Genomic DNA, 23,387 nt, shown 5'->3' with positions numbered 1-23,387 from the left:
ATTAATCTTACACTTACAAAACACAATCTAGTAAATCACTAAATTTCTCATTGTTTAGTAAAGTAATAAATCAATAGTCCATAAGAATTTCTCAAACACAAAATTGATTAGAAGTGCCTTCTTGTTATGTTGATGTAGTTCTCGATTGATTTACAGTCTCATTCAGTAGCAAAATCAATTGTGTGAAGAATACATCACATTTTAAAGTGGATCTTTTTTTTCCTTTTTTATAAAAATCAATTAATTATCAAATTGTTCTAATGATATGATATAATTCTGAACTTGCCTTCTTAGCACTCTGTTATACATAGATTGATCAAATAAATGACATTAGCCCTGTCAGCCTCAGCACAGGGTATAAGACCTTGAGCCGGTTGAGCTTTTATTTTGAAGGGGAGCTGTCTCTGATGGATGGATGGACATCAGATGTGAAGACCCGTGTCTCCATCAGCTGCAGCATTTCGTCCTTCACCTCCCGGACATTTGTTCCAGCAGAGAATGGGCTGCACTCCATCCAAGTCGGGCGTCGTTTACACCCAGGACCGGGTCTGTCGGGACCTGGACACCTGCTCCACCTTTGTCCCCAGCCTGAAGAGCTCCGTGTCCACCCCGGAGAGACCCCGGCTGTGTGTGGAGAGCAGCGGCAGCAGGCAAACTTTCCTCTGCGGTGAGTAAAGGGATCCATCGAGGACAAACAGCAGTGCGCAGCCCTCATGGTTCAGTGAGGATCATTCAGGGTCGTTAACATCTGCTCCTCAGTCCCCTACAGAGATGTCCACGGACGGTCAGTGAGCCAGTCCTCCTGCCTGGAGTCCTCTGCGGATCCGAGCAGCACGACCGAGTCCGAGCATGAGCGATGACACCGGGGACTGCGGGGACACTTCACCGACTCCAGGCTGCACCTGCAGGGACACCGAGGGACACTGGTCACTGACATGCACGACACACGGGAGTCGGTTTATTGGCATCATACTTGTTTGGTGCAAAAACACTGAGTTAGCTCCAGGGTGGAGGGTTGAGTTTATCATCTGTGAACATGAACACGGTTCTGGAAACATGGAGCATTTGATTTATAATCGCTGCAAATAAATCTGAGGAGCAGCTGCAGTATCATGTACGGTGATATCCTGAGGTGACGTGGTTGAATTTATACGTTCAAAAAATATATAATGACTATTTTCTACTTTCTGCTACTTCATACTTTTTATTCCACAATTCAAATGAGTAGGGTCCTTTTTATTCCTGAATTTCATCAAGTATGATTACAAATTAAATTATCTACAGATAAAACATATTTATCCCAGGGGGAATTCAAAAGCTCTTATAAATTATAAAAATATAATGTTGGCTGCAACATTTAAGACATTCTTTGCATAGATTGAATATAATCGAATTTAGATTATAATTAATAATGATTACATTAATAGTTATTCTCAAATGGATCATTCTAGATAACAAGTGTTTTTACTTTTGATTCTAAATATGTATATAGTGCATTTGTAGAGTATTTATACACCGATTTTAATTGTATTTTGTACTGAATTTATTTTGCTGTATTTTTAATATTTTAATCTTGGACCAAAACTGTCATTCAGGATTAATAAAGTCTCATCTCATCTCATTTTAAATGTTCACTCACTCAGTTCAGAGCACAGCTTCTGTCGGGTCCTATCGCGATATCACACGTAGTCTCGCGATGATACAGTGACAACACGGGCTTGGAGAAGGAGATGGAGAGAGATGAGGTCTGAAAAGGACCAGATGACGGCGGGCAAGGACAAGAGCGTGGTGGAGATTCAGTTCAGGGACATCCCGAGGGACCAGGAGAACATTGCCGGGGGCAACCGACAGAAGGAGGAGAAGAGGGAGGTGTTCACGAAGGTAAGGAGCCGAGTGTTTTCTGTTATGGTGGAAAACAGACATGGAGGAGGAGGAGGAGGAGGAGGAGGAGGCCTGGAGGGAGGTGGGATCACTTCAGCACCTCGGACAGCGGCAGGAGAAACTCACGACAGCTCATTCCCCACATTTCATTCTGACTCTGTTTTAATTCAAAGGTTCATTTATTCTGAAAAGGACGAGATTTAGATGTACAAATTTCCCCCCTGTATTCAGAGAGTAATCAAAGTGTTACGTGATCGTGAGTGAAGCTATAATCTCTGATTCAATCAAATAATATCAAATGAATATCAATATATCTCTGCCATTGGAGTAAATAGAGCCCAAAGTGATGCCTGGAAGTGTTTAATATGTCTTTTGTGACATATTATTCTGTTTAAGACCACAACATACAATGGTATTTAATTGTATTTTCCCTTAAGCAGCTTTAAGATTTAAAAAGTTCCTTATCGTCAGACTGTTTTATATCCGCATCAGCTCTATCCAATCCTTTTCTGAGACGAATGAAATATTGCTTTTATTCGTTTCGATGTTTTCTTCAATATTTTGATATTTTGCTTCAGTTAGATTTGGAAAAGACAACATGTAAAGAACAGAAAGGCTAAAACGTAAAGGATCCTCCTTGTAGAAATGTCATGCAGAGAAACATATTGAAATGGTTTGTTGCAGGTGGTGATTCGAAGGCTCCCACCGAACCTGTCAAAAGATCAACTAGAAGAACAGCTCAGTCCGCTGCCGTCCTACGACTATTTTGAGTTCTTCCCAGCTGATCAAAGGTACGATAACCTTTTTAATCTTAAGATGCAGAATCTGTTGGCCTCGTCTTTTTATGAAAACGTTTGTGATTTCTCTTTTTCTGTCTTCCTCTCTCTCTCTGTATAGTCTCTATCCTCATCTGTTCTCCAGAGCATATATCAATTTCAAAAACCCTGAAGATATCTTGCTGTTCAGAGACCGATTTGACGGCTATGTCTTCATCGACAACAAAGGTATTTCTTGACTTCGTTGAAACAGTTTTATTCTGTTGCCACTGTGGTGCCATGAAGGTGGGCACATGGTGTGACCTGTTTCTGCTAAATGAAATACCAACAAAAACATGTTTAATTTACAGCCAGAGGAAAGATTTTAGAGTTTTGTTGCCATTGTAGTCTGTTAAATGATGAGTTGCCTTTTATTTCAATATTTACTCAGGCCAGGAGTATCCTGCGGTTGTAGAGTTTGCCCCCTTCCAGAAGATTTCCAAGAAGAAACTGAAAAAGAAAGATGCTAAAGCTGGAAGCATTGAAGAAGGTATTGAAATCTTGAGGATCTTTTGTCGTTAATTATCAGACATATTTTGCTATAATTTATCTTCTTGGCCCTGAAACGCTGTCAGATCCAGAATACAAGCGGTTCTTGGAGAATTACTCCTGCGATGAGGAGAAGTCTATGGCCAACCCTGAGACTCTGCTGGGGGAGATAGAGGCCAAGACCAGAGAGCTCATAGGTACAGCATCATACACACAGATGATTATTGTCCTGTGAGTCATTATTATAAATGTAATGATGCTAAGTGACTTCTCTCTTTATGGGTACAGCCAAGCGGACGACACCTCTACTAGAGTACATCAAGAATAAGAAAATTGAGAAACAGGTAAGAAAAAAAAATAGTAAATGAAAGAAATGACCTGCAAATTGCTTTGAAAATCAGATTTTCTTTCTTATTGCTAAATCTTATAGAGAATAAGAGAGGAGAAGAGAGAGGAGAGAAGGAGGAGAGAGCTCGAAAAGAAACGGCAAAGGGAGGAGGAGAAGAGAAAGCGGCGAGAGGAGGAGAGACGTAAACGAAAAGAGGCCGAGAAGCAGAAGAAATTGTCTGATAAAGACATAAAAATCAAGGTAACTTCAGAAATAATGTCCAGGCTTGTTTGCTGAATAGTGATTGTTTGAACGATGCACAAGCGCATAGTGATGGAACCTTCCCTGTGTCAACATTCAGCTCCTGAAGAAGAGTGACAGAGACGACGATGTGGATTCAGACAGAATCAAAGACAAGAGTGACACCGGGGAGACGGACAGGGCAAAATGGGAGAAAGCTGGAGGACAAATGAAGTCAAAGGACCCCAAAGAAAAGTAAGGACTGGGACCATATGTTGTACATAGACCTTACTGTGAACCAAGAGATTTCATAACAGCTTTGTATGTTGTTTATGCGAATTCCCCTTTGCCCACTAGAGGTCAGCCTGAGAGCGACAAGGAGCAGAGAGAGCAGCAGCACGGACGCCGGCAGCGAGACAAGGACCATCGAGGGAAAGATGATGAGAGGAAACGACAGCGGCATCACTACGAGTTTGACAAATTTATGCGCCGCAAAGATGAGACCAAGTGGGGGAAGGGCTACTGCCAAGACCGGGCCAAGAAAGAAGGGCACCATCATGGTTTCTCTTACTGTCCAGATGGTGTGGACAAGCTTGGAAAGGAGGACAGGGAGGAGCTGGGTAATCGGAAGGAACGCCTCCGAAACAAGGTGAGCGAGAAGGTGAGCATGAGGTGGGGGCGGGGACGGGGTGGCGACTAAATGCTTTAACTTGTGTTAGGACGCCTTGCTAATGAGTATGAATATGATGTGCTGCCTGTCTCTCCCATGTCCCTGCTCTCTTGTCTCCCTGCAGGACCGTCCCGCCATGCAGCTCTATCAGCCGGGCGCACGCAACCGCAAGCGCATGAGCTCTGGGTGCAAAGGCTATGACTGCATCCCCGTGGGCCCCTCGCCCGAACCCGGGTCAGATCACTGCTTCGAGGTCGTCACTGTGGCCCCGGGGCTGGAGAAGGGGTTCGAGAAAAGCAAAGATGAGCAGTGAGCGGAGTGGACGTTCAGAGGAATTGAGTTATTCAGCTGTTCAGTTGATGGTGACAGGTTGGATCGAGGGAGAAAGCACTTAAAAAGCAAACAGTCATTTTCAACAGTGTTTGTTGTAGCAAAGATATGTTTGATTGTTGCTCAAGGTTTTTATTTTGCTGGAACATGAACATTTTTATGTTAAATCTTTAGAATAAACAGTTTTAAAATGCTGTGAGAAAGATGCAGACAACAGTACACAGGACATTTTCTTCTTCGTGACAGTGCTCAGATGGATTTTTTTTTTAACTGATCACTAGTTTCCTGTTTCATCAAATCCATGTCACATGTGGTCCAGCCATCATCCTGTTTTTGAAGCCTGTGAGAGAAGCTCTCAAGTGCTGCTATTAACAGGTTGACAGTGAATGATTATGAGCCACTTCCCCTGCAACATAACCTGTTTCTCAATCTTTGTAGACTCTCCTGAAACTGATTTATGACAATGTTATTTATTAAGAAATGAAATATAATGTAAGTAGAACTGACAGAGGATGGATATAGAGTATTGAACAGGGGGAAATTCTATGTGCAAAGGTGAATGACTGAGAGGAAGAGTTGTTATTTATTAAAAATACAATGTTGACATATTTTATCACTTTTTCCTCATTTCTCTGTCTTATTACAGTTTTATTCTAAGGTGTCGTTCAACATAAACAAGAATTTGTTTTGTGATCTTTGTACATGAGCCATGAAGAACATGTTCTCTACGTTTCTATGAAGCATTTATTGGAAAATTAAATGGAGGATGTTGGACAGAGGAGTGAAAACAATGAATTTTTAATGCTTTTGCATGGTTTTCTATCAATTCTGTCAATTAATGATAAATCAATGTAAGTCTTATTATCACACCTCTTGTATCATGTGTTTCTCCTTAAAATGTGAGAAAATAAAGCTATTCTACTGTTAAAAGAAACTTAACAGTGTGTTAGTCATTGCAGTAGTTCTGACAGTTTGGGTGAGGCAGCGTTTGTCTGCCTGGATTACAAGTTTATAAATTACAAATATGAGTCAGTGACTGTTCATTAGCATTGTAGTGGCTGTAGACAATTCTATCGTCAGCTTTTCTCTTCAGATGTCTGCGTGAGATCACAGTGTTTTGCTGATGCTCTGTCTCTATCATTTAAATCAGAGGGATTTCCCTGAGGTTGTCATTCACACCACCACCAAATAAAGCAGAACTGTTAGAATCAACAGGAGAGCACATGCTGTGAATCGAACAAAGAACTGTATTTTCATCTTGTATTGTATTGTATGTATTATTTTCATAAAAATATTAACTTATTTCAATTTTGCATTTGCTTACTTGTCACAGGTTTTACTCGACACAACTCATGTCTCATTAACAGCAGCACTTTAAATGATAATCAGTGAAAGTAACACCCTCCTGTGTGTCAGTCACTTTTAAGGCTTTTAACAGTTCAGTTTCAATGAGGTATAAGAAACAGATTTGTTTCATATAACATTCCTTTAGATTAGTCATCATTTACAGGTACATCTGAGTAGAGAAGGAAAAGAAGAAGGGGAAAAGAACCACATAGAGACACCACACTGGTGAAAACCTGATGTTTGGGGTGGAGGAGTCATACACATGTGCATTTCACAACAGTAACTCCAAGACTGAATCTGATGTGTGGCTATTACTACCGTTGGTGGAATGACGGCTGTCACGTGGTCCATTTCCTCTCTTTCTGGCAACAAGTTAACATGCAGCTTCTCCAACAGTCACAGTATCTGTACCCCCATCTGTAACTGCCGCTCGAGAGCCGTCCTGTTTGCCGACGTTGTAGAGGTGAGTTCTCAAATTTTATTGATGGAAACCACATTTATTTCTGTTGTTGATTTTGATTTGAATTGGGCTGAAATTGTGGCATCAGTTGCTTAATACTTTTTTATAATATTTTTTTTGTGTATTTATGCTTGTGAGTTACAAGTTGAGAACATTGGTCAACATGACATTTCTAAATGACTTCAGGGACCGAATAAAATAAGTAATATTCGTACAGTAAACTTAAATAACTAAAAACCTGATTTATAGATCCAAACCACAATATTACAACCGTGTAGACATAACATGGCTGGAGCGGTGAGTACTTACATAGATATATTTTAAAAGACCAAAGAAGACGTGGTCAGATTACAGTAGTAAAAAAAAAATCATGTTGGTAGAAAAAACATGATTTTATATATATATAAAAACTATGTGAATTTTGCAATTGCAATTTTTATTGTATTTTATTGTTACATTATGTGTTTTCTGATTTGTTGTAGTAAAAGTGAGAGCTCTGTCACTCTCACTGTGGGGATTATTGCAGTAGTGGTGTACTTCCTCTCGCAAAACTTCCAGTTGCTAAGTACTCTGCATCTGTCAACTTCACCTCTGTCTGGTTTGCGGTAACCCCCCACCTCACCCACCCTGTGTGCCACATGTGAGAAAGTGTTGGGGCAGATCGTGATGCCTCTTCATTCCAATCCTTCAATAATAATAACTAATATAACCAATGGCAGTTATGAGTTAACTCCTCCACCTCCACCCAAAAACATTTTTGCATGTGTCGATCAAAGGCACGAGATACCAAGAGCGACAGTTGGCATGCTACCACAGATCAAGTGTATCCCTTTCCTGTGTGAATGCTCCACCCAACACTTGGTGGCCCACACGTAAACAACACAGTGATGAAGTTCTGTCTGTTTTCCACTGATATTAGTCTGTTTTGTAGACTCGCACAAAAGATTGAGGTCAGTGGCACACACCATTTTAGATTAAGTCCAAGTAGTTTCCTTTGGTGATGTCTGATTATCTGTTGTACTTTTTTTACACAATTTAATTTACAACAATCTCGTGATCTGCTCAAATGAAGATATACATGATGTCGCTTTATGTCCACTTTTCCATAACCCTCAGGTAATTTGAGGCCGTTCCGATCCATTCATGATGGAAAACAGCACCAAGTTAGACAACGCCACCCTGTCCCTGCTTCAGAACAGGGACACCAGCATCATCATGTCTCTCATTTATATTGTCGTCACCGTCATTAACCTGGTGGGAAATGGTATCTCCATGTGGCTCCTCCTCTTCCGCACCTGGCCCAAGTCTCCCTCCATCATCTTCATGATCAATCTCACCCTCACGGACTTGGCCCTCGGCGTTGCGCTGCCCTTTCAGATCACCTACCAGCTCCGAGGATACAACTGGGATCTGGGGCCCAAAATGTGCAGGTATTCTTTATAACAGCAGGACAATGTTGAATTGCCATCAGATGAGAGGAAAAAAGCTGAAGGGGAAAAAGAAACGTTGTGGTTTCATGTGGAGTTGAATGTTGGACTATTCCTCACACAGGTCCAACGACTTCTTTGTTTCTTCTCTGGACTCTAAGAATTTGCTTGTCCCCGCCAAGAAATAGTCTTAATAACTAAAAGTCTCACAATGTGTTATTTTTATTTATGTTATGGTTTGATCTATGTTTCCTTTGCAGGATTACACAAAAATTACAAGAGAGATGATTATGAAACTTGGTGGAAGGATGCAGTCTGAACTCAGTAAATTTTAGGGGGCAGATGCAGGATATTTTTTTTAATTTTCATATTTTTTCAACATTGCAAGATCTGGCTTTTTTGCAGACTTGGATCTTGATGATAAAAAGATAATAACACAATGATAGGGAACTGATATTTATGTGAAATAAAGGTGTAATATAAAGGTGTTTTCATCAGGGGGCTGTTTTTTTTAGTGCCGTGTTACACAAAAATTGCAGATAATGTTGAATTTATTACCTGTGGACAGAGCAGGACAGTTTCCAGCCTTTGTCCTCGTAGATTCATACTGAAATAAGTGCTGTAGCAATATTCTTAATTAACATTTAGCCAAACAGAAAATAAGTTAATTTCCTTGTATTCCTTAAATGATGAGTTTGCCTTAGCCTGTATGAATCAAACACTCTTCTTCTACATATCCACCCACAGTGTCCTGACCCTCGTCTTCTACACCAACATGTACTGTTCTATCCTGACCATGATGGCCATCGGCATCGACCGCTACCTGGGCATTGTCAGGCCCTTGCTGTTCAGACAGACCAGGGAGAGGAAGTCCATCGCTGTCATCAGTTGCCTCCTCATGTGGGCTGTGGTCTTGTGCGTTTTGTGCCCACTGATGACCACAGACCTGACCTACAACCTTCCTGAACAGGGGATCACCACGTGCTTTGACGTGCTGAAGAAAAAAATGCTCCCGACCCCGCTGGCCTGGGCTGCCTTTGTGTTCAGCATCTTTAGCCTCTTCCTCTTCCCTTTCATAGTCACAACTTTCTGCTACGTCAGTGTCATACGCAAACTGGCCACTGTTTCCAAGACAGCCCAGAAAGAGAGAGCGATACGTCTGGCCATTATCGTTCTCCTGGTCTTCACCCTCTGCTTTGCACCCAACAACATTATCCTGATGAGTCATGCTGTGCTGAAAATCTTCTACGGGAAGTCTTTATACAGGGCTTACAAACTGAGCCTCTGTTTCAGCTGCCTGAATAGCTGCCTCGATCCTTTCATCTACTACTTTGCCTCAAAGGAATTCAGACAAAAGCTGAGGGAGATGATAAACCTGCACAGTGTGAGCAGTATGGACTCCATGAGGCTGGAGAATAAGCAGATTTTGTACTCGGCACAGTTCACTTCAGAAGGTCAAGAGAGAGAAAAATAAAAAGGTGTCTTTGATGCCACGGCACACAACGTCATAGAGCGAGCCAGGGAATGTAAAACAAGAGACAAGAGTGCGGGACGTCAGGAGGGAAGTGAAAGAAAAATGATGTTAAGGGGTTGCCCAGTGTATGACTAACTCTTCCTTATTCTCTTAAAATTTCCAAAATGTTTATACTCTAGTTTTTTCTTTGAAATACATTTGCTTTCACTGTGTCCAAATATAGATATGCTTTAAAAATGTACATTTTGAACATTACTTCTGTTCAAGTCTGTGGTCTGTGATTATCTAGGATTAACTATAGCCTACTCACATATGCTGTAATCCATACACTCCCTTCATCTCTATCAGACATTTTCTCATGTATAAATACTTTAAACATTGACACATTTCTCCATTATGTTACTAACTGTTTCTTCTAGTCAATGTTGTAAATACTGTTATTTTGTGGATCTGTTGCATTTCTGTCTGTTTCTGGTACTTTTCCTGACTCTTGTTGAGGGTTAAGAACAGAAGATGTCGTACCATGATAAGCTCAATGAGACAAAATGTGATTTTTAAATATGGGCTATACAAATAAACTTTGATTGATTTGTTGATAGTTTCCTCTTGTTTCACAACCCTATTTTCATTCTTATTTACAGTGTTCCTCTTCACCAAAATAGAATTATTATCATTATCAAAATTATTATTCGTATTATAATTGGAAGTAGCAGCAGTAGCAGGAGCTTGGATGCTGCTCCTACTCCAACAATCAGTTATCGGTGGACCTGATCTGCAAATGTCTGTACTGTGTTTATCATCGCCAATTCACTGCATTGCACTGTCTCTGTTATTTGTATTTATATTTTATACTTAAAATTTACAGTTCACTGTTTTTGCTACTTTTTTGGCACACAATAGTATATATTTTATATTTCATACCTTTTCTTCTTATACTTCTTTTAATATTTTTCTCCTATTTTCTTAAATTAAGACTTGTTTTTCTATTCAGTGTTTATTGTTGTTTACTTAAATCTGTGTTGATGGGGAGATCGAGAGTCTGAGAAATTTAAATTCCTCAATATGTCTGAGTATGTTTTGCAGAAATTGACAATAAAGCTGACTTTGACTTTGATCATCGAATGACTGAAGTTTCCTTTTATTTCTGTTTAAAAGTGGATCACTTTAATTTATTTAAATTTAATTTAATTTAATTTGTATCATCATCCTCATCATCATCAGAAAAATAGTTTTGCTGCAACAAGTGTGTGATTGGTGGATCCGACGCACACGTTTGACGTCATCACGTGTGCGTCTTGACGCTGTCAGGTCGTTGCAGCAGTTTTGTAAGTTGTGCAGGTGAGTGACGCGTTTCTTCTGTAATTTAACAGTGACGCTGTGAAACATCGAGTTTAATGGTCGTGTTGATTCGGTCGCTTCTTGTTTACGGTGTAAACTCACCGGACAAACGCTCCAGTGACGTTATCTACTGTCAGTACGGCTTTAGCTACGCAAGCTAAAGCTAACACGAGCTAATGCAGCTAAGTTAAAACAAGTGGAGCAGCAGAGCAAGGAGTTATATATATATATATATATATATATATATATATATATATATATATATATGTTGTAGATCATCTGTCTGTAGCCATTCGTTTAACATGATGTCATTTCTGTGCGTAAAGATGACAGCAGCCCTGTTTTCTCATCAAAGGCATTGTTATTGTTGGTATGAGACACAGGAAGCTGCATGTTGTTATTATTAAAAGTTAAAAATATCCTGAGCTGAATGTCCCATAGCCCAAAGAGACTCCTGTCGGTAAGTAGGTGTTATATTAACTATAAATCATGCAAACCCCCACGTTAAAGAAGCTCTACCCAGTGAATGTTAAACATTTTCTCTTGTGTACTTATTCTCTCATCTGATTTGTCGTCGTCCTGATTGATTCGCCTCCTGATAGTTTCAGCTCTGTGGGTCCGTCCTCTGTGTGTGAACAGCTGCAGTCATGTGAGTTTCTGACTTAAATATGCCACATCTGTAACGTTCACCTGTTTGTATGACCTGAGGAGCAGTCGGACGAGAAGGCCACCATGGTGCTGAACCCTGTCATTTCCAAGCTCTCCGGCAAACTGGTCGTGCTGGCCAGTGCCTCTCCCAGGAGACTGGAGATTCTTCGCAATGCGGTAGGTTTCCCTCTGCGTAAACTCATAGGAACTGTTTGTACACTGCAGATACTACATTATACTTAACTTATTTTTACTTTCAAAGTATTTGTTGAATTGAGTTGGAAAAACTGTTTTTTTTTTAACAGACTGAATTAAAACTAGCATGGTCGATTTTAAAAAGTCCAAAGTCAGACAGTAAATCTTTCATGAGCTCTTTGAATTACCAGGTGACCTCAGAGCAGTTCAACTCATTCCAGGCTTTTGTTTGCTCCACGTGTGATGTTTGACCTGCAGTACTGCATAAATAGACTAATTTGTACCAGTATGTCTGAGAGGATTATATCGGCCGACTTTTATCGGCCCACATACACATCTGTCGGTCTCTGAAGTGTTTTATCACACGTGGTAAAAAGTTATGCACCTCCCCGTCCATAGCTTTTAAATGGAGCAGCTCACACACTAAAGTAAAGAAACCCTGGGCTGAATGAACGATTCTTTTTTTGTATAATTTTTTTATTGCTTTCCTTCATGTCAGGGTTTACGCTTTGAGGTGGTACCATCCTGGTTTAAAGAAACACTTGAAAAGGGAATTTTCAGCGCTCCTTATGAGTACGCAGTTGAGACGGCCAAACAGAAAGCCCTGGAGGTGGCCAGGAGGATGCCCTTTGTGAGTCAAGCTATTTTTTTTTTTTATATCTGACACTATTCATCATATTTTGGCTGTGAAGCTACATGTTCTTTACATTATGTGTCTCAATTTGCTTTAGAAACATTTGAAAACTCCAGACATTGTAATTGGAGCAGACACTATTGTGGTAAGAAAGTATTTTATCTGTTAATCGTCTGTAATACACATTTATTGTATGTTTTGTTTTTCTTCACTCTGCATATTGTTTCTCACGTCCATAGAGTGTGGACGGGATGATTTTAGAGAAGCCAGCGGACAAACATGATGCTTACAGGATGCTGTCGAGGTTGGTGTAAATTCCATGGTTTCTGTGTACATTGAGATAGTAAAACTGTAGAAACTTAAACTTTTCTCCTTTTCTCAGCTTGAGTGGTAAAGAGCACAGTGTCTTCACTGGTGTTGCAATTGTCCTCTGTCATGAGAAAGAAAGTGAGTCAAAAGTGTATTTTCTTTTGATTCATTCATGTATCAGATCACAATTGAGTCTGATGGAGAATTCCATGGTTCTTTTATAAATGTAATGTACGTGGGAAGGCTTAACTAGCCATTGATAAACTCCCCTGACCTGCAGATGAAGAAGTGGATTACCAGCTGATTGACTTCTTCGAAGAAACAAAGGTGAAGTTTGCTGATCTCTCAGAAGATATGCTGTGGGAGTACATCAATAGTGGTGAACCCATGTGAGTATTAACATTTGAACTTTTCTCATACATAACAGCTATTGATTTCTCCTGGTGAAGTAACATCAGCATAGATTCAGTTCTGTAGGTAATTTCAATGGATTTTGAGCTTCATGAACTTGTTGCTTTTTGGACTTTGACGCCTGACTTTTGGTCCAGCTGTGTTTGTTCCAGCTGTGTTTGCCTTGTGTGCCAGAAAAGCAGTTTTCAGACAAGAACCTGGAAAATGAAGGAGTCAGGTCATGAGGCATATATTCTGCTGACGTGTTTTGTTTACAGCACATCGACACAGGCCTTTGTCCGTATTGGCAAAAGCTTTTGAATCTTGTTGTCTTTCCAAGTTGACATACACAATCCACACATTTGTTTGTTTGTATGATTGTTTGGTTGTTTTTTTCAGTTTCATGTCCGTCTCGGGTTATATCGTTTACACGCCCACATGCTCATTGCGATTGTTTTCCCACATGGGCACATTTTACTAAGTTCCAAGTGACTTGGACATTTTCTTTCTCACTTACAGCCCCTCCACAAATGTTCTGGAAATAACTGAATTTAAGTACATGTCTGAAAGCGGCATCATACAGTGTGTGAACTGTATCGTGTTGTTAGTAAAAAGTCTGCCTCTGTGTGTTAGGGACAAAGCTGGCGGTTATGGTATCCAGGCTCTCGGGGGCATGCTGGTGGAGTACGTCCACGGAGACTTCCTCAATGTCGTAGGGTTCCCCCTCAATCGCTTCTGCAAACAGCTGGACCTTATTTACAACCCCTGTACTTCGTCTTCAGACCAGCAAAGTGCCACCTCAATGCTCACTCAGCCCCCACACAACCTGCCAGATCAGTCCAGGCAGAGTCCCAGCTCTTCAGCCAAAAACCACCCTTCAACCAGCCTCAGACCAAACAGCCCAACTACCAGTCACACACATCACACCCACGACAGCCCTCCATTGAGTCCAGTCCATAAGGTTTGTATGTCTCGGCCTATGAGCACAACCCATCACCTGTTTTGTTCTCATAATTTACAAGAAACCATCAATTTTAAAAGGTGAAAAGGAAAGACGGTATCGGCGAAGTGAATGAGAGTTCTCGGATGTTGGTGAACAGTTTGTCTAAAGACAGAGGTGCTGAGATCATTGACTCTGAGAACACAACATTACCGCTGATCCCCAGCAGAGGGCAGGTGATCGATCTCAATGTGACAGAGCAAGAGGACAGTGAACCTAAAAGAGAGGATCTGCAGAGAATCATTGGACTAATGGATGGATTCAAAGCCTCAAAGGTATTTGGCTTTAAACTATATACTTACACTTAAGCTTTTTTCACTGTGAGATATTTACTTTTAATGATTGCAATTGTTGTAGTTGACCTACTAGATGGTATAATGAAGTGTTTAGCCTAGCTTAAAGGAGAGGTTTAACATTCGGAAATCAATCCAAGATCAATACCAATCTCATATGAATCCATGATGTTGCAGCCAGAAAAACAAGAACACTTCTGCTTATTAACACCTTTAATCTGTATTAAAACAAAGAGTGCAAAATGAAAAAAAATGTGGTTTTAGGTTTTACAGTATTTCTCGTAATTTGCATTGACTTCCTGTTGCCTGTTGCCTGTCAAGCTCAAGGTGACCACAAGTTTCAAGGCAGTTAAACAAAGCAGCAAAAGATTTAATGTGTTAATTTATGAGATTTTGCCGTGCTGTTTAAAATTCAACAGAATCTATCCACCATGAGTGTAAAGCACCAGTTGCCCCTGATTTTTCAATTGTCTGACATCCTTTGTCACATTGGCATGATGAAAATTTGATTTCTTTTTCTTTATCCATTCTGTGTTTCCAAAAACATGTTCCAGGCATTGTTTACTGCCTCCAAGTTATGTGTGTTTGACCTGCTTCACCGCAGCCCAGGGCTGGATGCAGCACAGATGGCCCAGGAGATCAAAGCCTCCGTGAAGGGGACTGAATGCCTGTTGGAGGCTTGTGTGTCTCTGGGACTGTTGAAGAGCAAAGACAGAAGTTAGTCAGCTCTCAACCCTGTTGATAATTACACGACAATCACTTTTATCTACGTTAAAACAATGAAGCATGTAATACTGAACCTTTCAAATGTCTTATGATGTCTCCCAGCATGCCAAAAGCCTGTGTACGAGAACACAGACCTGTCAGTGCGTTTTTTGCGCTCTGATGCAGCTTATTCTCTGCACGGATACATCCAGCACTGCAACACCACAGTGTGGCCTCTTTTCTCTCACCTTGAGAGTGCTGTGCAGGAGGGTACTAACCAGCATGAGAAGGCCTTTGGCAAAAAAACAAACGATTTGTTCCAGGTGATTAACTTCAAGTTCACCCTCAGATCTGTGCACATTCAAGCAGATAAGATCATGTTCAAAATATTTTACATTTGTCACGTGTTGCTTTTTAAAGGATAATTACTACAACAGTGAAGAAAAGAAACTGAGATTCATGCGTGCCATGCACAGCATTGCCAAAGTTACCGGAAAAGACGTGGCCACAGCCTTTGACCTCTCCACTTTTAAAACGGCCTGTGATCTTGGAGGTAAGGAGACAGTTTTAACGATTAAACTCATTTATTTGAACAATGAATAAGTTCCTCATCTTTTTTTTTTTTCTCTCAAGGATGCACTGGCGCCATGGCCTATGAGTTTACTAAAGCTCACCCTGGGTTGTCTGTGACAGTGTTTGACTTACCTGCTGTTGTTGAGATGAGCGAACATTTCCATCCGCAGCACAAAGACGACAGGGTTTCATTTGTAGCAGGTCAGATAGTTTAACCACACTGAAATAAAGTGACAAATATAAATGGACACTTTCTCATTCTGAGACGCAAACTTTCCCTCGTTTTAATGAGCAGGAGACTTCTTAAAAGACGAGTTGCCCAAAGCAGACCTATACATCCTGGCAAGAATCCTTCATGACTGGTCTGATGAGAAGGTGCACATGCTTCTGAGTAAAATCGGGCAAACATGCACACCAGGTAAGACTTGAAACTTAAAGAAGCTATTTGCATGTTTTTCTGCTGCCACAAATAATTATCCCCAGCCTGTGTGTCTCATCACTTTCTGAGAGCAAGTTACTGGAGCCTCCAGTCTGCTCTGAAGTAGTAGTGCGTGGTGGTTGTCTGGTTTTAACTTCTTGTCTGGTAAACAATGGTTGAAGCGCTTAGCAAGGAACTAACACCTTCCTCTGGCAGGAAATCACATCCGGCTGCAGATAACATTTACATATAGAACCTTTCCAAGTCTTTATTTTTTTGATGAGGTACTTTTACTGATGAGTGAATGTTTTCATAGTATGATGTTTTCATTTTTATAATGAGACTAGTAACTAGCCTTTATTTTCTTGATTTATTCTTCTTGAGATTTATTCAGAAGACAGAATAAATCTAAAGAAATTAAATAAAAGGAGATAAGCAAAACTACAAGTATTGTTCTCTAAAGTTTAACCTCTGCATACGTGTCACACTTGCACCATGCTGCCAGGCTGTGGACTCCTGCTAAGTGAGATCTTCCTGGATGAAGACAGGAGGGGTCCGAGTCATGGGCTGCTTCAGGCCCTCAGCATGAGCATGGGGAAACAAAGGAGCGCAGCAGAATACAGTCTGCTATTGAAGAGCCACGGTTTCATCACAGCACACGTCAGACACACTGACAACTTACTGGATGCTATGCTCTGCATCAGAGTGTGACATCACTCACTGGGACTATAGGGATGGTCTTGTAATACACTGAATGTTGTAGCCAAGAATTGTCGAAATCAAAGATGAAGCTCAAGAAAGTTTTTACAATTTTTTGTTTTAATGAGTCATACAAAGATAAATGATCTGTTTATGTTTGAGTTTCTGCAAATGAAATAAATGTTGATTTGTTCATATCTTCCAAGCCATTTTTTTTTTTTTTTTTGATTTCCCCAAACACTAAGGTGTTGAACAATCTCTTGTGTTGGGTCTTAGGATGTGCACTACTCATAGCTGAGACCATGTTGGATCGACTGACACCCTACACTGCTCTGCAGTCTCTGAACATGCTTGTCCAGACTGAGGGAATGGAGAGAACAGAGAGCAAGTACGCAGACATGCTAAGCAAACATGGATTTGGGAACACGCGTGTGGTTCACACTAGGAGCTTCTTAGATGCTTTTATTGCCATTAAAATGTAGCAAGGGAATCATGCACACAAACACTTGTGTTTTTTGTTTGTTTTCTTATAATGCAATGTCTCATGAGTTTTAGCTATTGGATCAGTGATGGATGATTTTCAATAAAGTAATTCAATGATGAAAAACTCAAATCCTGTCTTCAAAGCGTAAAAGTATCATCGACAAAATGTACTTGAACATCAGATATTTAAGTACACATTATACAGAGTTTTGAAGTTTTACCTTTACAACTGGATTCATAAACACTTAAATGGGTTCTTAAATGTTTAACAAGCATAAAAAATTAGTTATTTATTTATTGTGTGTTCCGCCACTGAACTCACCGATTTTTAGTCTATTAGTATTTTGTGCATCCCTCCCACCTGCAGCAGTAATAATGTGTAAAGTGTCTTAATACTGTTGCATGCAATTATCAACAAAACGATGGTAAATCCCCACAACATCTTGCTACTTATCTGATATGATGTGCTGAGAATTGCTGCTGATGTTATTGGTAATCAACCTTTGTATTAGTAATATCCTGCATCTGGTCCAGCTGCTGACTCAGAGCAGCTGCTGTTTGCTGATCTGCATCCATACATCCAAGTATTGCTAACTATGACAACATCCTAGTTTGTTTGATCAGTGCAGTGATACCAGACTCAGTCTAATACAGAGTAAAATCATAGTTTTAGACAGATTTTTTTCTGCTATCTATCATCTTGGTCACCATTATGTGTCCAGTATGTCAGCAAACAGAACTGTTCAGGAAACCTGCTTGTTGTGAGGACATGTTGCCACTTTTATCCTCTTGCTTCACCAAACTAGTCACTCAGCTTTGCTTTTTGGAAGTACAGATCCTCTTAGCTGGGGTCGGAGAAGCTCACAACATTGAGGCACCGTTTTTCTTGTAACTTAACCGCTGATGGTGCTGCTGGAGTCACATCACTGGATCCCCCTACAGCCCACTGCATTTTAATGTTGGCACAGCAACGGTTGTTCCAGCCAGATGTGATTGGAAAACTGTACCAGTCCAAGGCTTCTTAGTTTTCCTGGGTATGGGATTCATCATGGCCTACTTGGTCACCACATTTCGAGACGCAGAACTTCATGTTATACCTTGAATATCAGTATTAAATTAATGATATAACTGTCACCAGATGGCAGATTTGTTTGGTGGAAACTCTAATTAACATACTGATGATGCATTAGAAACCGAGTTGTCTGGGACCGTTTGGTGTGTTTTAGATTGCTCACTCCAAAAGCACTCAGTCTGTGGTCAGCAGCATGAAGGCTGTGGCTGGTGTGTGTGCATCCTGCCTTTTAAACACTCTGAACTGTCATATTAAGATGATGCAATCTGGATGCAACAGGGCTACGATGATTAAAGAAGAAATAATAACATCTAAGTAGTGTTATCATCTAAATAGGATGTCATTTTGTCATGACTTCATGTTTACTTCAGCTTTGTAAAAGGCTGGAGGACGATGGCCAGTGATGAGGGAGGAAAAGCCTGTTTTTCATGGCGTCCATGTCAAACGTGTTCTTGAGGGATGGGTGGAGTCTTGCTATTCATCTTGTGTGATGGGTTGAGGACATTTTTCTCTGGCAAGCCTCATTCTCCCTTCATGGCAATCTCATACAACCCTCATAACCATGAGATTTAACCTCCCCCTGTGCTCCCACATCAGTTTTGCTGAGTTAAGTCACACAAACTGATAATTAAATCAAAGCGCTGTCTATTGAATCACTTTATTTATTCTATTGCTCCATTTGGCCCGTTAGAGCACAACTCCCCTTTTTTCTCCCACAAGTGATCAAACTCATACTTCATCTCCTCTGACGTTAATCTATCCCAAATTAAAGCTGCGGAGAAAAACACTTTGCATGTCACCATTTTTGCTGTCAGTACATGCAGCCCACCTTCCCAAATGATATTCGATATCCTCGAAATGTAACCCAGATATTTATTTTCCAGCTGCAGGACGCTTAACTCAGTGCTTCATTTTCCTGCTATGGCAGTGACTCTCCTCAGGGTGGCATCACAAACCTGCTCAGAAAACTTGGACAAACACAGAGTTCCTGTTTTGTTGAAGCTGAATAATTCTTTCCATTGGAAGCGACTCGGTTTCAAGATATTCTATATATTTGAACATTGAGTGTATGGCGCTTCAGAGTTGATGTTGCCAAGTTTTGTAATTAATTTGTGCTTCATGTGTTTGGTTGGTGATTTAGACTCGATGCAGAGAAGTCTATGACCCCACCCTTCAGTTCCTCATAGATAAACCTTGGATTTCAGTTTTGAAGCAGCAGGTGAAAGCAGCCAAACATTTGACGAGAATGTGGGAATATCTCTGGCCAGGATAAATCGGTTTTATTCTTTGTGACACTGAAAGTGTATCCGGATTACTCTTCATTTTGGATCCCTCTCTAAGTATTTTCCTCGAGGGGTAATAAGGGTGGTCATGTTATTCATGGCTATTTTCTTGTCAGTCCGGGCTCAGGCTCTTTGTGACATCTAACTGATTTCCATGACTCACGTTTTTTTTCTGTCAATGAGGAGAGACAGGGGGAGGTTATTCTGAAGTTCACATATGACAGTGAGCGTAAATCACATACGGTTTGTGTTATTGTTAACACACACTGAATGCATCAAAACACCAAACACTGCAGCACTTTCACGCTACACTGACTGTGAAAGCCTGCATTGATTCATGGCCTCGCACACACGCATGCATTTCTGATCAGTTCTTTTTTTAAGTGACACCAAATGGTTGTGTCAGGCCTGTGAGCTACAGATGAGCATCACGAGTCAAACTGCAGAGTTTATGATGAAGCATTTCCATGGAGGGATTTACATACCCTTGCACATCCAGTGTCCCAGCTGCACCCGTTCACCCTCAAAACGCCTCGATTCTTGTGTACGAGCGTCAACAGCAGAGACTCCGCGAGGGCTTTCTAATGAAAACCATTCAAGTCAATCAAGTTTACCAGAGACCAAAGGCCAGTGTAATTTGGGAAAATTGCTGAAACTCCAAAGTAATCTTATGTAATGTGATCTTGCCTATTGAACACTGGCTGTACTGTACGTGTCGGATAAGAGCTCAGTCATTTTCTTCAAATGCAGACTTGACAAGCAGCATGGATATCCACCTGCAAGTAATCATCATTCTAGTGTTAAGTGCTTTGATATTAAAATGACTGATTTAAGACCATTTGCTGCTTGTAGATAGCGATTTGAAAACACTTCCACATGTTGATAGGGGGGGGATAAGCTGGGTTTGTGAACCGGGAGAACTGCATGTTGTGTTTGCTGTTGCAGAAACAGTGGATGAAAACACGGCAGGGTTTAGTCATGTCCTCAGTTTTCAGTTGAGGCTACAAAGAATGACGCAGAGTACTAACTGCAAAGTTTGATAAGATTCACTCGGTTAATTGCGCTTGTAATGGAAATCTTGTACTTCAGTGAAATCCCATGCCACTTCCAGTTCAGCCACTAGGAGGAATCATTGACTAAAGAATACAGCAGAGCTGATTTTATAAAGTTTTACTGTTTGTTGACACTTCTATCAAACTGACAGGAGAGGACAGTCAATTTCATCACTGGGTTTTTTGAAATTTTCCAAATATCCTCGTCAAACTCCGGTTTAATCTTAGTTGAGAAAAATAAACACCATCATTGTTTCAGCCTCTTTGTGACTTTGGGGAAAGGATACGCAGAATCCAAATGATTGCACGCAGAATAACAAACACTCTCTAATCAGTTTTTTGCCGCTCAAACCTGAACTCGTGCGCAGGCACCTGTTTCAAAGCACAGTCTTGTTTATCAAAGTCCTCCTCTGTCAACAAACAGAATAGGCGCAGTGATGGCTGGCTCCTCAACTCAAATCTGATTTCAGCAAATGTGCAATTGTTCAAAGTGAGTTGTGCTTCATTGATTTGTTTCAAGGCAGCGGAAAAATAACCCCAGGGCTTCTACTGGTTAGAAATAACAATGGAGTCCTTCTCTGCTGTCTGTAGTTTTCTCCCTTTCTCTCTCTGTGTCTGTTTTCTGGCGTGATATCAGTGGTGGATCAGATTTTCACTGTGGATTTAGCTGCTGGTTGTGACTGTAAAGAATTACTTTTCTGGATCTCCATTGGAATTAGAGCGATGTTCTTTTTGTGTAACAGATCAGTAGATTATATGCTCAGCCACTTCACTTTAATATGATACTTTGATTGATTTGTCGAATTTAGCTGATTTAAACAAAAGTTTGACACTTTGACCAAAATGATCATTTATTTATTTGTATTTGAAGAGAAGATCTTTACATCACCGTCATGTCTGTGTGCTAACAATGGAGCTGAAGCAACTATTAGCTTAGCTTAACTTAGCAAAGTTACAGCCTGGAAGCAGGGGGGAAACATTTTTGTTGGCTTTGACCAAAGTCTATAAATACACCTTCCATTAATTAATTAATACATTTTTGAGTTATATAAAAAAACACATTAGAACTTTTACAATGTTTTAAAAAGCTTCGTTTTACATTTATTCTAATGTGGATATAAAGAAGTTCTTCAGAAGTAACTGTAATTTTGAACTTAAAATAGGCTTAGTGTTTCTCCATGTCTTCATGCTAAGCTAAGCTATGCTAACCACTTCCTAGCTTAACCTCCACACTCAGTGTACAGATACAGTGGCACAGAGCCAGGCTAGCTGTTTCCATAGGTTTCCAGTCTTTGTGCTAAGCTTATCTTTACTAACGGCCTCCTGACCTCACCTGCGTTCACACTCACATCTCATTATCACATTTTTCTTAACTTCAACATCTCCTGGACTCGTGTGTGAACAGCAGCAGTGAAGCAGTGGAGCGGCACCTGCTGCTGGAAACCAACAACGGTCTCATTAACATGTGGAAATATTTGTTGCGGTCAAATGCGGGAGTGTGTCTCCCCCGTCCTGTCTCCATGTGATGTGTGAGGTGTCACTCAGAGATACAGTAGGCGAGGAGACTCGTGCTGAAATGGTTGGTGACAGGACTTTCATCCGACCCACTGAGGGCTCTTTGTTGTTATTTTGGGATCTCTCATGGGTGCAGTCTGAGAGAGCAGCAGACAGACTGGGTCTCATCACTGCACCAACACATAGAAACACACATGACGACACATGCAGACACTAACAGACACCTGCATGAACAAAATAAAGGCATGCTGCTCTGTCAATTAAGTTTTATTGGTATATGAGCAAATGGGAAATCAATAATTTTCACTAATTAAACATTAAACAGTAACAGTACAGTTTGTAGCCATTTACCCATTCACACACATTCATACAGTGCATCCATGTGCAGCACTTTTTCTACGAGGAGCAATTCGGGGTTCACTATCTTGCCCAAGGACACTGCACATGGGGAAGACTGGGATCAAACCACCAACCGTCTGGCTAGAGGATTACCGATCTACCCCCTCAGCCACAGAATATTTAAAAATGATGTATTCCACTTGCTTATGTTCTATTATAAGATAATGTGGAATATTATCACATAATTATTATGTGCAACTTTATTTTCCACGAGCATCATTTCATTTTGTTTTTTTTCTTTTCCTGTTGAAGAATAGCCTTCCATACATTTGAGCTTCGTTTATTATTTTCTTTATCCTTTGCAAGTATGGAGATAAAACTATTTGAGGCTGAAGTTGTAACTGAAATGTTTTGTTGTGTTGCTTGGATTTGAATCTGTTTGCTAGTAAATCTTCAGTGGCACCAATGTGACTTAGGCCCTAGTTAAAGGATTATTTCACCCAAACATCAAAAACATGCATGTATTTCTTATTTTAACAAGGACCATAAACAATATTAAATCCATTTAAGCAGTGCAACAGATGTATAAAAGCCTAACCTGTCATGTAGCCTATTTTCTAATTTGTTTCTTTTTAATATGCTATGAGTTTGAATTACATGACAACCAGCAGGCCTATAACAATTATCATTATAATGTATTTCTGATAAAGTGATCATCCATTTAATAAATTGTATTCTCCTCTATTGTATTGTGTTAGCAGCAGATGTTTTAAAGGTGTGCTATTTAAGTTCACAATGCATAAAAATGATCTGCATGGTTAGAAACCACAACCCTAATTGACTAATTATGCGGTTTTGTAATTTAGGTGAACGAGCGTAGTCCTCACCACAGCGCTGCTTCAACAATCCTCATTTGACAATTGTGCCACATGAATGAAAATGAAAGTCTCCAGTGAACAGCTTAAGTCTATTTGATTTCA

The 23,387-nt window shown here is 40.4% G+C and overlaps 3 protein-coding genes and 1 long non-coding RNA gene across 9 annotated transcripts; 3 read left to right on the top strand and 1 right to left on the bottom strand.

Moving 5' to 3' along the window:
- Positions 1–1,683: 1,683 nt before the first annotated feature.
- Positions 1,684–5,687, top strand: upf3a (UPF3A regulator of nonsense mediated mRNA decay). Of its 2 annotated transcripts, none has more exons than XM_069532341.1 (10): positions 1,684–1,881; positions 2,566–2,672; positions 2,779–2,885; positions 3,088–3,186; positions 3,272–3,382; positions 3,474–3,529; positions 3,616–3,774; positions 3,875–4,008; positions 4,111–4,402; positions 4,548–5,687. In XM_069532341.1, exons 1-10 carry the CDS (start codon positions 1,741–1,743, stop codon positions 4,734–4,736), a joined length of 1,395 nt encoding a protein of 464 aa, XP_069388442.1. In that variant the 5' UTR covers positions 1,684–1,740; the 3' UTR covers positions 4,737–5,687. The 2 variants fall into 2 exon arrangements, with proteins under 2 accessions (XP_069388442.1, XP_019956184.1); XM_020100625.2 differs by having other exon boundaries at positions 4,111–4,414.
- A 606-nt stretch (positions 5,688–6,293) lies between these two features.
- p2ry8 (P2Y receptor family member 8) lies at positions 6,294–10,580 on the top strand. Of its 2 annotated transcripts, XM_020100626.2 has the most exons (4): positions 6,294–6,563; positions 7,043–7,510; positions 7,677–7,990; positions 8,735–10,580. In XM_020100626.2, the coding sequence occupies exons 3-4, from the start codon at positions 7,704–7,706 to the stop codon at positions 9,459–9,461; spliced, it is 1,014 nt and encodes a 337-aa protein (XP_019956185.2). In that variant the 5' UTR covers positions 6,294–6,563; positions 7,043–7,510; positions 7,677–7,703; the 3' UTR covers positions 9,462–10,580. The 2 variants fall into 2 exon arrangements, with proteins under 2 accessions (XP_019956185.2, XP_019956186.2); XM_020100627.2 differs by lacking the exon at positions 7,043–7,510 and having other exon boundaries at positions 6,298–6,563.
- Positions 10,581–10,695: 115 nt separating this feature from the next.
- Positions 10,696–17,276, top strand: asmtl (acetylserotonin O-methyltransferase-like). Of its 4 annotated transcripts, none has more exons than XM_020100771.2 (15): positions 10,696–10,799; positions 11,514–11,624; positions 12,142–12,273; positions 12,374–12,421; positions 12,516–12,580; positions 12,659–12,723; positions 12,866–12,974; positions 13,609–13,936; positions 14,017–14,250; positions 14,823–14,985; positions 15,097–15,296; positions 15,394–15,526; positions 15,607–15,747; positions 15,842–15,964; positions 16,940–17,276. In XM_020100771.2, exons 2-15 carry the CDS (start codon positions 11,532–11,534, stop codon positions 17,143–17,145), a joined length of 2,040 nt encoding a protein of 679 aa, XP_019956330.2. In that variant the 5' UTR covers positions 10,696–10,799; positions 11,514–11,531; the 3' UTR covers positions 17,146–17,276. The 4 variants fall into 4 exon arrangements, with proteins under 4 accessions (XP_019956330.2, XP_069389231.1, XP_019956331.2 ...); XM_069533130.1 differs by having other exon boundaries at positions 16,470–17,276; XM_020100772.2 differs by having other exon boundaries at positions 10,722–10,799; positions 11,511–11,624.
- Positions 14,467–16,128, bottom strand: LOC138411864 (uncharacterized). Its single transcript, XR_011244357.1, has 2 exons — positions 15,069–16,128; positions 14,467–14,963 (listed from the first exon to the last, which is right to left on the bottom strand). It is a non-coding gene; the product is annotated as an uncharacterized lncRNA (long non-coding RNA).
- Positions 17,277–23,387: the final 6,111 nt, after the last annotated feature.

This window comes from Paralichthys olivaceus, chromosome 10, assembly GCF_024713975.1.
Source record: "Paralichthys olivaceus isolate ysfri-2021 chromosome 10, ASM2471397v2, whole genome shotgun sequence".
Classification (NCBI taxonomy): domain Eukaryota; kingdom Metazoa; phylum Chordata; class Actinopteri; order Pleuronectiformes; family Paralichthyidae; genus Paralichthys; species Paralichthys olivaceus.
The sequence above is the reverse complement of the archived record's forward strand: the minus strand, read 5'-3'. Positions and strand labels throughout refer to the sequence as shown.

What these genes read in the sequence shown, in the direction of transcription:
- upf3a (XM_020100625.2), top strand. Translation starts at nt 1,741, where the DNA reads ATGAGGTCTGAAAAGGACCAGATGACGGCGGGCAAGGACAAGAGCGTG. An exon ending in AGAGGGAGGTGTTCACGAAG is followed by an intron (nt 1,882 to 2,565) that starts GTAAGGAGCCGA and finishes GGTTTGTTGCAG; the next exon opens with GTGGTGATTCGAAGGCTCCC. An exon ending in GAAACAAGGTGAGCGAGAAG is followed by an intron (nt 4,415 to 4,547) that starts GTGAGCATGAGG and finishes GTCTCCCTGCAG; the next exon opens with GACCGTCCCGCCATGCAGCT.
- asmtl (XM_020100771.2), top strand. Translation starts at nt 11,532, where the DNA reads ATGGTGCTGAACCCTGTCATTTCCAAGCTCTCCGGCAAACTGGTCGTG. An exon ending in TGGAGATTCTTCGCAATGCG is followed by an intron (nt 11,625 to 12,141) that starts GTAGGTTTCCCT and finishes CCTTCATGTCAG; the next exon opens with GGTTTACGCTTTGAGGTGGT. An exon ending in CATTGAGTCCAGTCCATAAG is followed by an intron (nt 13,937 to 14,016) that starts GTTTGTATGTCT and finishes CAATTTTAAAAG; the next exon opens with GTGAAAAGGAAAGACGGTAT.
- p2ry8 (XM_020100626.2), top strand. Translation starts at nt 7,704, where the DNA reads ATGATGGAAAACAGCACCAAGTTAGACAACGCCACCCTGTCCCTGCTT. An exon ending in CTGGGGCCCAAAATGTGCAG is followed by an intron (nt 7,991 to 8,734) that starts GTATTCTTTATA and finishes ATCCACCCACAG; the next exon opens with TGTCCTGACCCTCGTCTTCT.